Source organism: Poecilia latipinna, unplaced genomic scaffold (assembly GCF_001443285.1).
Source record: "Poecilia latipinna isolate Pla-1442-1.1 unplaced genomic scaffold, P_latipinna-1.0 Scaffold1234, whole genome shotgun sequence".
NCBI lineage: Eukaryota > Metazoa > Chordata > Actinopteri > Cyprinodontiformes > Poeciliidae > Poecilia > Poecilia latipinna.
Window position 1 is genome coordinate 7,439 of NW_015113850.1, and position 16,145 is coordinate 23,583.

At 39.3% G+C, this 16,145-nt stretch overlaps 1 protein-coding gene across 1 annotated transcript in view; it reads left to right on the top strand.

Annotated features, from left to right (window-relative positions):
* Positions 1-13,017: 13,017 nt before the first annotated feature.
* LOC106960837 (transmembrane protein 132C) overlaps positions 13,018-16,145 on the top strand; it is a 51,368-nt gene continuing 48,240 nt past the window's right edge. The window contains exon 1 of the mRNA XM_015054183.1: positions 13,018-13,224. Within this exon, the coding sequence (XP_014909669.1) occupies positions 13,081-13,224 (144 nt within the window). The 5' untranslated portion in view covers positions 13,018-13,080. The remainder of the gene's footprint in view (positions 13,225-16,145) is intronic.

The following is a 16,145-nucleotide window of genomic DNA, read 5'->3' on the forward strand; positions in this document are numbered from 1 at the left end:
TTTAAAAAAAAAAAAAAAAGTTAAATGGAGACATAAATATTTTCTTTTCTAACTAGAGACGTTTTTTGAGAGAGGTTTGTTGAATTTACTATCAGAAAAAAAATCTTGATTGAATGGAAATACTTTTAAATCTAAATCTGTCAAATGTATGAATGACTTGAAGAACAACATGAAGATTTCTATATGAATTTGTTTGCTTTGTCCCCTTACATATATCTTCCTATTATTTTTTAGCTACATCTGTCACCTTTCTCACCGTCTCATTGACAGTGAGAAATGAGACGGTGAAATGCAAAATATTTATTTTGCAGGCAAAGTAAATATTATTTTTGCTCTAATGTCCTCCTGCTCTTCATCTATTTGCTTTTCACAAACATATTCCTGGATTTCTTATTAATGCCACCTTTAACTATGCAGACCTTGCTGCGGTATAGCAGCTTTCAACCTTTGCGTTCAGGTTCACTTATAAAATTAGACTAATGGCAAGTATAACATTAATATTAAGTACCATTTGAAACATTTCATGTATGTTTTTTCCCCCTCTTTCCATTCGAAATGGACTTTTCATTGTTATCTGCAGTGTGATTTTGGCTTTTGAGCGTGTCCATGATTACAGTACATTCAGGCTCTGAGTAATTTGCTTTGATTGTAGAGTGGCTAATCAGAGGGTCAGGAAAATGTTACCGGGCTCCTTCAGAAAAAAGATTGTGCTTCATGCTGTGATCATCTGCGTTTTCTGTTGGATTTTTTTTTTTTTTTTTGTGCTCTGAAATCAGCTCTGACCACTGAGGTTGCTCCTTGGTAGCAGGTTTGGAAAGAAAATCCTGTCTAATGGCCACCTCTCCCTCCGAAAAATAAAAATTTATCCGCGGCTTAGATAAATCAAACTTGTGCTTGTCTTCCTTTTCATTTGCTTCTGTCAGTTTCTGCCCAAATTTAATGCATGCGTCTATTAAAAAGGGGCATTTATCGTCATTTTTGGATTTCCTGTCCAATTATGTTCACGCCTCTTGCTCACAACAGTTGGATTTATTTCTGTCACCAAGGACGGGAAACTATTCGGCACAAATTTGGGATCGTAAAGTTAAGATTTATGTCCCAATTCAGCGAGGGAGGAGGAGAAACTCAGGGGGAAAAAAACTAAATAGCAGTAGCTATGTACCCAACAAACCGGCACCTTGTGAAAAAAATTAAAAGCTCTCTGTTTGAAGCCCAGACTGCTTATGATTCAGCAAGAATGACAAAGGGCCGTAAACGGTGAACGGACTCAACTTATATAGCACTTTTCCAGTCACTCTGACCACTTAAAGCGCTAGGAAACCTGGGACTTAGTGCCTTGCACAGGAGCACATCAGCAGCAAAAGACTGTCGGACTGTCTATGTGGCACACCATTACTCACTCTTTGTACTCACTGACTTAATATACTCACCTTTTTATTGTCAAACTGGGCTTCTGTTTGTTTTTGTTTTGTATTTTCAACATTTTCTATTAATATCTGAATGATGAGATGATAAAGTCATATAGTTAATGAGATTAGACACACAGAGATTCTATACATATAATTCTATTCCAAATTAATTTTTCATAATACGGCATGGAGTGGTATTGCCTGAGTAGTCATTTCATTAGTGATAATTTGGAAATAATTAGATTGGAGATTCATTAGACAGCAATTATTATGCTTAATGGCGTACAACACCATACCTAAGCAAGCTGTTAATTGTTATTATGGTTATTAAGGAATGCATAATTCATGAAGTAATAACGTGAACGAAGTGAACAATGAGAAAAGTCAAGTATTTAGAAACAACAAAGTGCCAGGGTTTCTTCATCACAAAAGCCACACACTCGTGGTGGAAAAGGTCGGCGTCTGGTCAATTATTTAATAACCTGTTAATCACATGCACACTAACAGCATTAAATAAGATCAAAGTTACATTCACAAACAGTCCGGCTCTGAGGAGCCTCGCGAATTTCAGATGATCTTGAACCACGTTTAGACCGACAATCCAATTATTTTTATGTTTCTATTTAAAAAAAAAGAAAATATTTGCATTTTACCAGTGTTATCATCAAATTACCTTTTTTTTTATGTTAGACTCCTCATCAGTTTTCCAAACACACACACACAGAGAGACACAATCTTGAATAGGGTCTGATACCTGTAGTTTTCACTGTCCATTTCATAGCATAAGAACAATTTACAATTTCTATTTGTTCAGCATTTTCTTGCTTGCCTGTTGACTCAAAACTAGTGGGGATGCACCACAGCACACGTTTGATCGGTACGGAATCATAGCTTACGTAGAGACATTTGGAAATTCTCCAAAGCCTAAATATCAATTTTAAAGCCAACAGACAACAGGCTCTGCGGTGAAAAGCTACCTTCTTTTTTTTAATAAAGCAATACGTAGCTTTGTGTCGCCTTGATAATGTCATGAAGGAAGGACGTACTGTGGCTCCAGCAGCTGCAAAATGTGACGAATACCTATAGTTTCCACTAGCGATGGTTCGGCCATCACAGTAAGATACCGTTTTATAATCATTCTAGAATTATCTTTTCCACTTGTAAATATATACTTATCTTTTCCCGTTAGAGTTTGCTCTAAAGTGTGCTGCTTCACATTATTTACAGTTTCAGAATTAGCTCTTGCATCGGCAGGGCGACTATTTTGTTTATGCTGTGAGAAATACTGGAAACTGGAACATGAAAGTAAACACACAAAAACGGTTTCCCATTTTAAAATAGTCCAAAATTCCTCCGAGATGCAATCTGTTTATCACGGAAAAATGACGTTACGTAATGGGAAACAAATAGATCAGATTTTTCTCCTAAACACTTTAAAGCTTGGAACGCTTTTGGAGGCTAATAAAATATTTGTGTGACTTCCTGACGTCACGGTGAATGACAAAACACTCGACTCGGCGCAGCTTTTGTGAATCACCAGAGTTTGTGTACATGTAAACATGTGTAGCATGCATAATATATCAGAGAAGAATGCGACAGCTGGGGACACTGAATGCTGCGTTATATCTTAATTAGAAAGTGTGTTCTTATGACATTTAGAAACTCTCGTCTCGGATCAGTGATTAGGACCCTCATGCTTGTGTGGCAGTGCGTAGGTGTAGCGTGGCGCGTGTATGCAAGTGCACACCTAAATCAACTTCTTTGTGTATGTGTGCACACGTGTGTGTCAGAGCTTCGTTTTGCTGACTCGTTTTACTGCTGTTCCAGGTGAAGGAGCATAAGAACAGTAGCGTTTCAGGGGCTGTTCTCAAGCATCACTGAAGCCACAAATTTGATTTTTTATTTTTTTTTTTCCTTGCTCACAAGTAGTCAAGTTCTGTGCACAAGGCCACCACATACACGCGCACAGTGCCACTTCTGATCTTATCAGCTTACATTATGCATCCTAAATTGCCATTCTCTTCAGCTTTTCATGGAGCAGTAACCTTTTGTCCTGCTGAACCTTTGGCATTTATTTTAAACCTTACATGCACTGTTCAGTGGAACGATTGTTTCAGTGTTTTTGCTTTAAACAACACTCTATGAGAGTTGTTTCTAAATCATGAACCTCCAAGTGCAAATAGTGGAATACTTCATTTACAGGTTTTAAATGAAAGGATGAGTTTTTTGTTTTTTTTTCCTGTTTTTGGTCTGTAAGTGTCAAAATGCAGAGAGACGCCTGGCAGTGGTTGAAAGCAGAATTGTTTGATAAAATAAAAGGAACTTACAGCAAAAATACAGCAAGATCATTTTGTGGAGCATGGTAGGAGGACTGAGAAATGAATGATGCTGCAGGAGGGGTTACAGGAACAGAGAGAGGCTTAAATACTGAAGCGGTGATTGTTGACAAGTTGCAGGTGGTTAATTACAAAACAGGCAGACCTACGGAAGATGAAAAATAAAGAGAAGGAACGCAGAAGATCTACAAACAAAAGAGAAAATGCCTGACAAAGAGTCTAAGATATATAAATACAACAAATGGGAAAAAAACCCACAAGAATAAACTAAGAAGCTAAATGGCAGAATGTGTATGGCAACACCTTCTAAGTAAAAATAATAATTAACAAAATATGGTAAAATCTTCTAAGTGACAATAAAGAACACAAAAACAACTGAAAATCGAAACCCACTAGGGATTGTGACGATAAGCAGCAAGTGTCCGTGGAGTCGATGGACCTCCGTTCAGCAGAAATAGTAAAATGTCGTCACAGTGTCATAGAAAGTTTGAGATGTGAAAAATGGAGACAGTGATTTTGTTGTGTTCTGTTGTTATTCCTTTAGTTACTCAAATATATTTTCAATAAAGATTGCATCACTTATACATTTTGAACAGTCCTGTTTGACACAGCAACACATCTTATAGTTTAAATAAGATGAAACAGTCACGTCACACGTAAACTTACTTATTTTGGCTCTGGAGCTGATCCAGATTCAGTTAGGAAACACACTTTAGATTTATTTTGAGCCAAAATATTTTCATTAGTGAACTGAGAAAGGTGCGATTAAATGTGATCCATATTCAGTAAATGTTGCATTGTTTTATCTGTATATATTTAATCAAGATTAACATGCAAAAGACCCAGAAGCGGTTACTTGTAACTAACAGGATGTTGTTTAAAGTCAGTTGAACTTGACCAATAATCTCTCCTAATTTATAACAGTCGACTGAAATGGAGCGGGATGAAACCGTAACTAATGGAAATAAGATATATTATAAAACCTTCACAAAATAACACACAATGTAATTAATAATTAAAATGGGAATCTGTCAGAAACACAGTCAGATTAAAAAAAAAACCATAAACATCCAGTTTAATAAAACTATCGATGTCAGACTGATTTAATGGGGAAGAATGAATCAGAATTGATTTATTAAAAGGTGTCAATCCCTCGATTGCTCTCCCGTCGCTCCAAACCCTCCATAAACAGAACAGGATGACAAGGGTTGGATTATTTCAATGAATATCAAGTCAAGTTTGTCATCTGCGCCCGTGTCACAGATTGCAGTAAAATTATTTTATGTGCACTTCCTCTAACAAAAACAAACAACTGAGTAAAACTAGAACTTCTAATGCTATCCATATGACGAATAAAAAAAAATCAACACGTATCAAGAGTAGCAAATATTATCTAAGATCAGGTAAAACTGGTAACATATTTCAAAGAGTAAGGGAAATATGTTATATCTGTGTCACTGCATTTGTGCTATCATAAATGATATGATTTTGTTTGGATGTTGGGTTGTGAAGGCAGGTATTTGGCAAACAATGTCGAGCTTTTATGATTAAAACAGTTTGGTCTGTGTCACTTTCATCAAATAGAAATCGCAACCATCTTCAGCTATTGAAGTACATTTGGCAGGATGACTCCTACAGGGGCCCTTCTGCACTTTCTTTTAAATGTAAATGTGGGCTGCCTGAGGCTGGCAGAGCCTCAGCTAAACCCCCCCTGTTCCTCCCGTCCAGAGCACAGAAAAGGGCAAAATCAGTGGCAGACTCAACACCGGCTACGTTTACATGCACACGGTACTGTAGCCAAAAATTATCCAAAAGCACATCAATGATTAAACCAGAACAATATCTAAAGCACTGCAGGTTGAATCAGATAGTGCCAGTAAGCCCAGTCACTTCTGCATCAAGACAACGACCCAAAGCCCAGCAAGGCCACACCTGAATGACTGAAAAGGGAAGCAAAAAAAGCAAAAACAAAATGAAGTTCAGCAGTGGCTTTGGCTGTCTGGACTTATAGTTTTGTTTTTTCTTAGTGGATGAAATCATCATATGAAAACTGCAATTTTATTTACTCGGCTTTCCTTTACCCAAAATCAGATTTTTGGACAATGTCTAGATATTTGGTGTTCCTATTTCTAAATAGCAGGTGTTGATGTGGTTCTTTTTAGTGTTTTCACACAGGCGCTGTAAGAACTGCGAATCAGATGCTGATTTTAGCATAATTAACAGATGACGGCTAACGAGTTGCAGAACTTTGAATTCGCTCTGTCATTTGCTAAATAATAACCACAACGCTGCCACACAAACAGTATAAGAATATGTGATGACACTTTATTTGGTGTGCATGGGATTGACATGACACCGTGATAAACATGACATAGCATCTGTCATGAACATGAAGGAGTCTTCATGAATGACTATGACTGTTGTCATGAAATGCCATTCGCTAAATTTTGACATTTTTAATGCAGAGTTTTTAAAAGTTGCATTAAAAGTTCATTAAAATGGCTAACTTTGCATTATTCGGTAAATATTAACACTTTTAATGCAGAATTGTAATAAAACCTCCATTAAAAGTGCATTAAAAGTGCAACAAAACAGATAACAGAGGGATGAGCTGTTCTCCAAACAGCCTGAGACAACTTCACCTCTTCCTGTGGCGTTTTACGAGAAGGCCGCTGAATCAGAGGAACAGGAGAACATTTGGTGGTTTTAAAAATCTCGGTGTACCTTGGTATTCCTAGCTGATTCTGTCAACACAACAAGACACCAGAACTTCTTCTCATTTTACAGTAAGAGTCTCAAAATAGATACAACAGGGAGTCGAGCTTAATGCTCCCACTTTCATCTATATAATAATAGCAGCTCATAATTATCGCAACAGACAAAGTGACGTTCTGACGGTGTGTGGATTTCGCGCCATCAACCACATTTTGACGAGAAGTTTGTGATGTTTTAACGTCAAAGATCTTGTGGGATTACGTCTCATTTCAGCCCTCACAATCTTTTTTTTTTTTTTTTTTAAAGTTTTTATCGGCTTTAGTGGCCTTTATTTGATAGTTGACAGGAAAGTAGGTAATGAGAGAGGGGGAAGACATGCGGCACAGGTCGCCAGGCCAGGAATCGAACCTGCGACGGCCATGTTGAGGACTGAGACCTCCATATGTGGACTGTGCTTAACCCCTGCACCACCACAGCACACCAACAGCCCCCACAATCTAAAACGACAGACGTCTACAACTTAAGTCAGCAGTTATAGAAGCGCAACACTCGCCGTCAGGCATCACCGTGTCCTACAGGCTCTGGACGGCGGCACGAAGCAAAACCTCTGATAATTGCCAACCTGCGTTTACGGGCAGAATTGTCTCGCATTAGAGCTCCACAACTGGGCAGCAATACCAAAGCACACAGAAAACACCCATCCGTTTTCTCAGTCTGCATGGTGGTTGTCAGCTTGCTCTCTGTCCAGCTGCTTAGAGCTGTCTGCTGCAGCACATTATACAAGCACTGTTGGAGTCTATCACTACTTGTTTCTGCAGCCTGGAGGATTGGCCCTGGGAGCAATAATTAGAAAGTATAGTACCAATACCAGAACCCAGTTAACCAGTACAGTTTGCACTTCCTGACGCCCAGTCGTCAGATCAAATCAGTTTAATTTGTCATTCTTGTAAGAAAAAGCTTAGGTGTGTTTAAGATTGCACCATGCATTCTGAAAGCACTGTTATGTGAAGAAGGATCAGTGGAATAGTTCAGCAGCGGCTCATTGGGAAAATTTTGACAGCTTTGAAGAGCCCAAGTCATTTTATCTTCAGGGCTACTAGCGGTGGAGGCGTGGGAAGCCGTCATGTGTCGCCGTGACTACGTTTTTCTTTTAAGACAATCATTTCCATCACATTGTCATTTTGATGTATAAATAGCTTCATAAGGCATCTCCGCCCATCGCATTATGATGCTAAGGTATTCACATATGTTTCAGCGTGTCGCTGCTCCGCGGCTGCTGGTGTCATGGTGATTAATAGGTGTCCTCACCGTGCCTAAACAGCATCCTTTAAGCACTCTGTGCTATTCTGAGTGATTCCGTCGACAGCGTCTCCGGCCGTACCTTGTCAAGTCCGATTCCCTCTCCCGTCTGGTCCCTGAAGCCTGAAGGGCCAGCTGCTCTTAACCTCAGGGCTTCGAATCTACTGAGTCTTTCCCGCCTACCTCTGGCTTCCCTCTGGTCGTCTGTCAGGCTTCAGATGTTGTCAAACCGGAGCTAACTTAAGTGTTTTGAAGCTTGGGCCAGCCGTATGTCACACCGCCACAGGCCGGGCCTTTTGTTATTAATTGAATCTGGCCCAGTGCCGAAAGTGACAGTGGAATGAGCAGAGGGTCATGTGATCATTACTACAAACTTGAAAAGGAGAGTTTGACCCAAGACCGCACACTAGTGTCTTCACGGTTGATGTCAGACGGGTTGCATCCCCGCTGACTCCAACATTTCAGTCTCAGTTCATTATATGAAACTTTCCAGGGGTCCAAAAAAAAAATACATCCAATGTTGTTACCATGGACAGTTTTCTTGAAACTTTCCCTGTAATGTTTATCGTGGTTTGATTGTTATCAGTTGTTTTCTTTTAAAGGGATACACAGAAACGACGGGCCTGATCTGGAGAGAATGAGCAAAAATGGATGGATGGTTCCTAATCGATCCTGATTGCAAAATCCAAAATCTCGCCGCAGACACTCGGCTCCGCTCTAAATCCCAACACTCCTCTGAGCCCTCACTGCTCCTTCTGGTTCATGCGTGATGTTCTCTTTTGGTCAGTGCTCCTGCAAAGGAAAACTTGTCTCCTCTGATTTATGACTACGGACTTGAAAAAACAGTATTTTATTTACGCCATGAAAGATTTATTCTGCTTTTGCTCTTTCTGTCACACCTAAATGTTTCACATCATCAAACACATTTTAATGTCAGATAAAAATATTCAGAGTAAACACAGACAGCTGTTTAAGAAAATCCGAAACCCTCTGACATTTAGTGTGACATCGCTCTGCTGCCCTCAAACATATCATGAAGAAAATACGAAAATATTTTGAAAACAAACTGAAATAGATTAAAATCTGCTTTTACAATAAAAGGCTACAGATATTTCTAATTTTAAATGATAGATAGATAGATAGATAGATAGATAGATAGATAGATAGATAGATAGATAGATAGACAGATAGATAGATAGATAGATAGATAGATAGATAGATAGATAGATAGATAGATAGATAGATAGATAGATAGATAGATAGATAGATAGATAGATTTATTTCACAGTTTGAGAACAAAGAATGAATTTGCATGAAATTATCATTTAAAAAAGGTTAATATCTTGGATTTCCTCACACAAGGACACCCTGTTGTTAAGTCTGTTCACAATATTTACGGCGATGTTGACCAGACAACGAGGCTCTGCCAAGGTTTTCATCCTGTAACTCACTGTACGTTTTGAAATGCTCTCGACTTTCTTTATATTAATTAATCCCGTGTCCTTCTGTAACATTGAACCTCCTCACCATATGAAGCCAAAATACTCCCATCTGCAGACTTACTTGACTTGGTTCCTGTTTTGACTCTTATGTTCGTCAGATGTGGCGCCTTGGTTTACCTTCGCACGCTCAGAGCGGTTCTCTGTAGACTGATGTTGACTTGTCCAGATGATGACTTGCATATATTGGTTTTGTCCTGTGAAAAGGTCACTTGTAAACTTTAATTGCTGTGACTCCGCTACTCAGACTGTGTTTCTGCATTAATGCTTTCGGACGAAGCTGCACTTCTATTCCTTAGTCATCCAATCCTTCCTCGGCGGTAATAAAAGATTTCTGACTAATAAATACAGTAACGTCTCCTTTGACATTCATTTCACAGTTTTCTTTGAGTTTCGGATTTCTAGTTTCATATAATGTTTAAATGTGTAAACTGAAGTTTCAATTCGCCTGCATGTGAAGCCTTTGCATTTGCTCTATGCCATCTTTTCTGTCCTTGAGATTAATTTCTCATGAGAGAAAAAAAAATCTAATTTCTCTCCTCAAAATTAGCGTCTTGTTTGGCATTTTGAAGTTGAATGTTTGCGTGAAAAAACATTTTATGTCAGTTCTCAGTGAATTCTGCACACACTCTAAGAACATTAACCTTTCATGTTAATACTTTTTGCTAAAGTTTTCAAGACGCACACTTACTACGACTTCCTAACACAATTCTACCATTTTCAGTCTCCTCAATCTCTGAAACTTGCAAGGTTGTCGGTTTGACCACTTGACCTTTCTTTCATACTTGTCATGTATCGTTTTGTCATTGTTGTGCTCAACCCAGAGGAGTTCAGAAGAACAGTGGAGGGGAACTGGTTTTTACAAAAGTACCTGCAAAGTGTGGCGCACATTTATTTTCCTCCAAAACTTTTTAGGACCATTTTTCACTGCAGGTCTCTGAGGAAAATGGTACAAACTTTAGGATTTCTGTCCTGTTGGAAACTAAACCTCTGATATAAAGGCTGAAACCCTTTGCATAATCTTACCATGCTTCATGTCAGGCTTACTCTCTATTTATTTCCATCCATTAATCTTAATCAGCCTTCTCATCTCTGCTGTAAAAAAAAAAAAAAAGGATCACATTTCACTGTGGGTGTGAATTGTGGTGTACATGTACACATGTGTTGTACATGTTCCCATGGTGATGAGTACAACACATGTACTCCAAAACATTACCTGTTGGTCTCCTTAGTCACTGGATTTTGTGCACAGAGGACTGAATATGAAAGGCGCGTCTTGCCTTGCAGATTTTTATTTTAAAAACATGTTCAGTAGCATATATCATTTTCTTTCCTCTTCATAATTACTCTGCATGGTCTAAGACGATAAAATGTGTAAAAAAAAAATTGCAAAAGGGAAATTAACGCTTTGCTGTCTCAGTACATTTTAGGCAAACCGGGCTCCTTTGCCGCCATCCTCATGCTTCCTTCTCAAGTGTTGTGATTTTTATTTTTCCTCTGTTTTTGCCAAGGCAACCTGCCTGTTCTGGGGAAAGTAGGCCATTTGTGCTAATGACTGACAGTGGATTTGTGTGACACTTGATGTCTGCCACATATTCAGTGGTTTATTTCTGGATCTTTAGCGCATTATCTGTTAACATTGTTTTTGTTTGTTGGTTTTACTTTGGGGTTTTTTTTGTTTTGTTTTTTTGTTGTACTGTTTTTTTTCCAGATGAACCTTGTGGCTCCTCTGGTCTACAGACAGAGATTAGCATCTGTCTCCCGTCCACAGCATTGTGGGACAGTTATGTAAGGCGGTGCTGTCGTGCTGCGCCCTGAACGGCTCGCCACGCTGATTGGTGCAACGTTATGAAATGTGACACAAGTTATTTGGTTGTCACCTTAATTATTTATATACACCTCTGCTGGATGTGAAAATTGGAGCACAACAACAGGAGTTGTTGTGCTCCTTCATTCTCTCGGCGCAAAAGTGAACATCAGGAGAGTGTCCTATGTGAATGTAAGAGCAGCAGATAGAGTATTTCTATTATTTATCGTTTTACTGCTTTAAGGACCCGATTTATAATTTATGACGTTATACGTTTGCGTGAGTTGTCGTTCCAAGAGGTTTTTTGTTTTTGCCGTAATTGAATTTGCCTTTAAAGGTGTTAGACATAATGCCTGGAGATTTACAGTATTCCCTACTTCACATATTGCACAAAGAACCTCTTCTCAACACAAATTGCCGCGTGGATTTATGCATCTCTCCCCGTCTGTCTCTTCTCACCAGATTACATGACAGCGTTTTGCACCAGGGTACCACAGAGAGCGTGTGTGAAATTTATTGGCGAGGAGTTCCTGCCTTTTGACGCTCGGGATGCGGCTAACAGATCTCTTGCCATTTCTCGTCTCCTCCGGCTCCTGTGCAATGCTGACCTTTTCCCGCCTCTGGCTGTATATTTAAACTGTGAGAACCATGGGAAATTTTTTTTATTAGCAACGCTCTCCATTTGTCTGACTTAATTCAGAGCTGCTGCGGATCGTGCCAAAGCGCGCTGCGTATTTACGGTCCTCCAGAGCAAACAAGGGCGCCTGTGATAAACCTCACCATCAACACCTTAGCGGGGGTTGATGTGCAGCGAAACGTTTCTTTAAACTGTCCTGGGGAGAAAAAAAAACAAAAAAAAAACTTGGGCATTAAACTGCAGCTTCTTTTTACAGATCTTATAAACTGGGATGAAATAAATGGAATGGTTTAATATGACTTCCTGTCGATACGAACTTCAGACTTTTTAGGACTTGTAAGGTCACACAACGACCAGAATGAGTTCATAATCACACAGAAACCTTAGATTTAGAAAGCATTCATATCCATTTACTTTTTTGTTCTTTTTTTTTACATTTACTCACATTACAACCACAAACTTAAATGTGTTTAACTGTGATTTTATTGTTACACATAGACCGGTATAAAATAGTGAACTGAAAAGTGTGGCATGCATTAAGCCCCCAAATAAGCTGCCTTCAGACGTCACACATGATCAGACAATGGAAAGAAAAAAAACTGGGCAAGAGGCCCAGAGTTACTCTAGAGAGAGTTACTGTAGAGATCTAAAGCCAAATTTAGCTTTTTTGTCATAAATTAAAAACACTTTGACAATTTGAATTTGACACACGGTGGTGGCAGCATCATACTTTTCTTCAGCATTATGTATGAACTCACTGAAAAAAAACCTGGTGGAGACCAAACAACACTCAGACTGGTTTAGAGATTCACCTTTAAGCAGGGCAACACTAAACACTAAAGTGTAATAAAATGATTTAGATCAAATAATATGCATTTGTTTTAATAGCCTAGTCAAAGTCCAGACCTAAATCCAATGGAGAATCTTTGCCAAGAAGAGTTGCTGGTTCACTTTAATCCCTTAGAGAATTTGAGACAAAGTTTTGGAGATGTTCAGTTTGGAGATGTTCAAAGTTTAAAGACATACCCTAAAACATTTGATGCAGTAGCATCAACGTGTGGTTCAAGAAAGCATTAATGTCACATTTTTTTAGATTGTTATTCATAAAAGGTGCTGAAAACCACACACACTTTTACAATCATGTGCAGCCCTGTGTTGTTGCATAAAATCCCCACCACAAAACTTTGAATTATCTGCATAATATGTGAGAATGTGTGAAAAAGTTCAGTGATTATGAACACTTCAGGCACTGAGAGTTATTTCTCACCCAGCCATGTTTCAACCTTCACTGATGTCTTTTTTTGTTGTTGTTTGTTGGTTTATTTGCAATTATAGATCTGAGTTGGGAGCTCAGAGGGTTCTCCAGGTGGATCTGAAAATGGAGAGCTTCCCACAGCCGACAGGCAGCCGCTGGATGGCCTGGCAAGTGGAGTACCCGGCCAGCCGCGCCATCACAAAAGAGGTCGAGACAGAGATTCGCCTGGCGCAGGAGGAACTGGCAGGCATTGTGCCTCTGGCCATGGTGAGTGATGTCTCATCCAGCTCAGTGGAGCATCAAAATACACGGCTCCTCTCTTCTTGCTCTGCATGTAAAATCAAGTATTTAAGTAGATTCAAGCACAAATTTATGCCCGGATCCTGTGCTCATGGGTTTTCATAACAGGGAAAAAAAAAAACTAAACTAAACTAAACTACCGATGGGGGATAAATTTGACAGAATGACATATTCAGGACACGGTCTTGTTTCAAAAGAAATACAAACGAAATCAAAATTATGCAGTGAATTTATATATGTTTAAAGTAACCGTAATACTACTACCACACACTTTGTTGTAGTTTTGTTCACATTCTTTAATTAGCAAATAAAGTAAGTATTTGTGCAGTTTATCCTCAAGCAACATCAAAAACACCGAGAAACACACCTGAAAGCTCAGGAATAGGATTAATGAAATGACTGAAGCGCAGTTAGATTATAAAACAATAACCCGGACAATATCCCGACTTCTGGTGCTTTCAGAGAACATCTGTCTCATGCCACGACACAGATGGAGCTTATTTTCCACTTAGTTGATCGACTGACCAAACTGGATTCTACTTAAGGTATCGCAGTGTAAGGGGAAAGTCACTTTGAAAACCAAGTTTTTGCTTCCGCTTTACCACTTTATGCTGATATGTCATATAAACCACAGTAAAATACACACAACACACATACATCCAGTCTTCACCTCTCGGACCTCTGCTGCTTTCATTAGGAAGGTAGAGGCGGTGATATCCTGCAAGCCGGTGCCCTGTAGCGTGCATTTAGGATCAGGGGCGGGGGGAAACGAGAGCGATGTGGTTTACCACAGGCCTCAGATTGGATCTGGTTTTAACCTGAGGGGGAAGCCTGGAGCCGTGTATCTTTCTCGGCAAGGCCCAGGGAGTCTGCCGCGTAAGATTCACTCTTGTAAAAGTTCACACAGGTCACCCTTCATGCGTTTCTGCAGCTTTGTTGCGCATCCCAGAGAACGCCGCCTATGGTGAGGAAGCGTACAGGTGAGCTCTGCGACAAACATCAGCTGCGTTGACGAAAAGAATAAAATAAAGGCACTGGGTTACAACAGTGCTGATCGCTAAAAATTAAAAGACAAAAAAGATTGTAATTATTTTTATTTTGCAACCTCTGATGTGTAGGCTAGAGACCCGACTGTTGTGTTATTCCCATTCTCCAAGTATAGCCCGTAGCTATGCGGATGATTGATGCCTGTGGGCGGCTGTTCCTGGATTTAGAGGAACACGAGGCATCTTCACCCACTGATCCATTCTCCGGATAATTGCAGCGGCGTCTCTAACGCTCCCGTATTATTCGACTTCCTTTTCATGTCACTGACGTAACACCCTGCTTTGGGTGCTCCAGGAACACAGAGTCGCTCCCACACTTTTAAAAATGACAAAAAAAATCCCCGGCAAAGATGATTGTGTGCGATTCTTTTCAAAAGGCTTTGTTCGACAACAGTAAAACGGAAAACAAAAATTTTTTGCACTTATTTTTGTATTTGTGTTGTTAATTTACAGTTGTGTGGAGCCCAAATGAGCGAAATATATATATATTTATATTTTTAAGACAGAACCTGCTCAGTCATTCTTTCTCACGCTGATGGTTCTGCTCATTTTACACAGCGAGCCATTTTTATTGCTCACCATAAATCATATGACTTTTTTTTTTAATCATAGCAGCAACAATCCGTCTCAATGAAATCAACATTAACATTATTTCCTGAACTTGGCAAAATCAGTTAGAGATAGGATGACTTAGATGGCAAACAGGAGGTAAAGATGATGTTCCTGTGTGTGTGTGTGTGCGTGCGTGCGTGCGTGCGTGCGTGCGTGCGTGCGTGCGTGCGCGAATTTTCTTCCTTTTCCTCCATTGGATTGGATTTATTCAGTGTGCAAACCTGTAAGCCAGTACAGCAGCTGAGGAAGGGAGCTATACTATTTCCTTTATTGAAAAAGATTTTGACAGCAGAGCATAATCTGATACTCTGCTCTGCAGTTGTTTGTAAATTATTTTTACAAGAACATCTCAGGCTATTAGAATATGTTCATAAAGTTTATTCATTTCAGTGATTCAATTCAATTACACACTAAACAGGGCATGGATCCATTTGGCCAATCAGTGAAACTGTATGTATATATATATATATATATATATATATATATATATATATATATATATATATATATATGTTTCTTACATTTTTATTAAAGTTATCAATAAGTCATGGTAGTGCAAATTGAGACAGTCTGGGCTCCTCCACCTCCCCCAAGACCTGAAGAAATTCACCACTGTGTCAGAAACGACCAATAAGAGCCAAGTGGAAGGTCCTAGCGCTGTCAATAAGCCTTGTGAGTGCGCTGCAAAATGTGCTAATGGCAGAGAAACAACTTACCGTTCCAGGAAAACCATGTGTGCAGATTCTGTGGGAATAAAACAACGCTTGCCTCGTTGGCAAACTCAAAGGCCAAGACAAAAGTCGGAAAGTTGGAGGATTGTTTGAAATCCGTAAGGCGAGTTGATGCAAGAGAGATTTGAGGGCAAAGCCAGAACAGACGCCTGTCACCAAACCTTTATCTTTAAGCTTAGCTTCTGCTCCTCTTACAAAAACATAAAGATACCACTTGAGGAAAGAACAACCTCTTAGACTGTTTTACTGGAGCACACCTCCTGTAAAGCAGTGCAGCATTTGACAATTCGAGAAATATTTTCAAGCAAAGCTTAAAGGTTTCTATCATTTTAAAGCAGTGTGTACTGTGCTGTGTGTAAATCGTGCTGTACAAATGAACTTGCCTTCCACTCAACTTCCCATTGACATGCTTAGATTTTTTTTTTTTTTTTTTTTTTTTTAACCCTAATTTTTGTAGAGGGTTTTTATTTTTTCAAGATCGGTTGTCAATTCTGCCCCC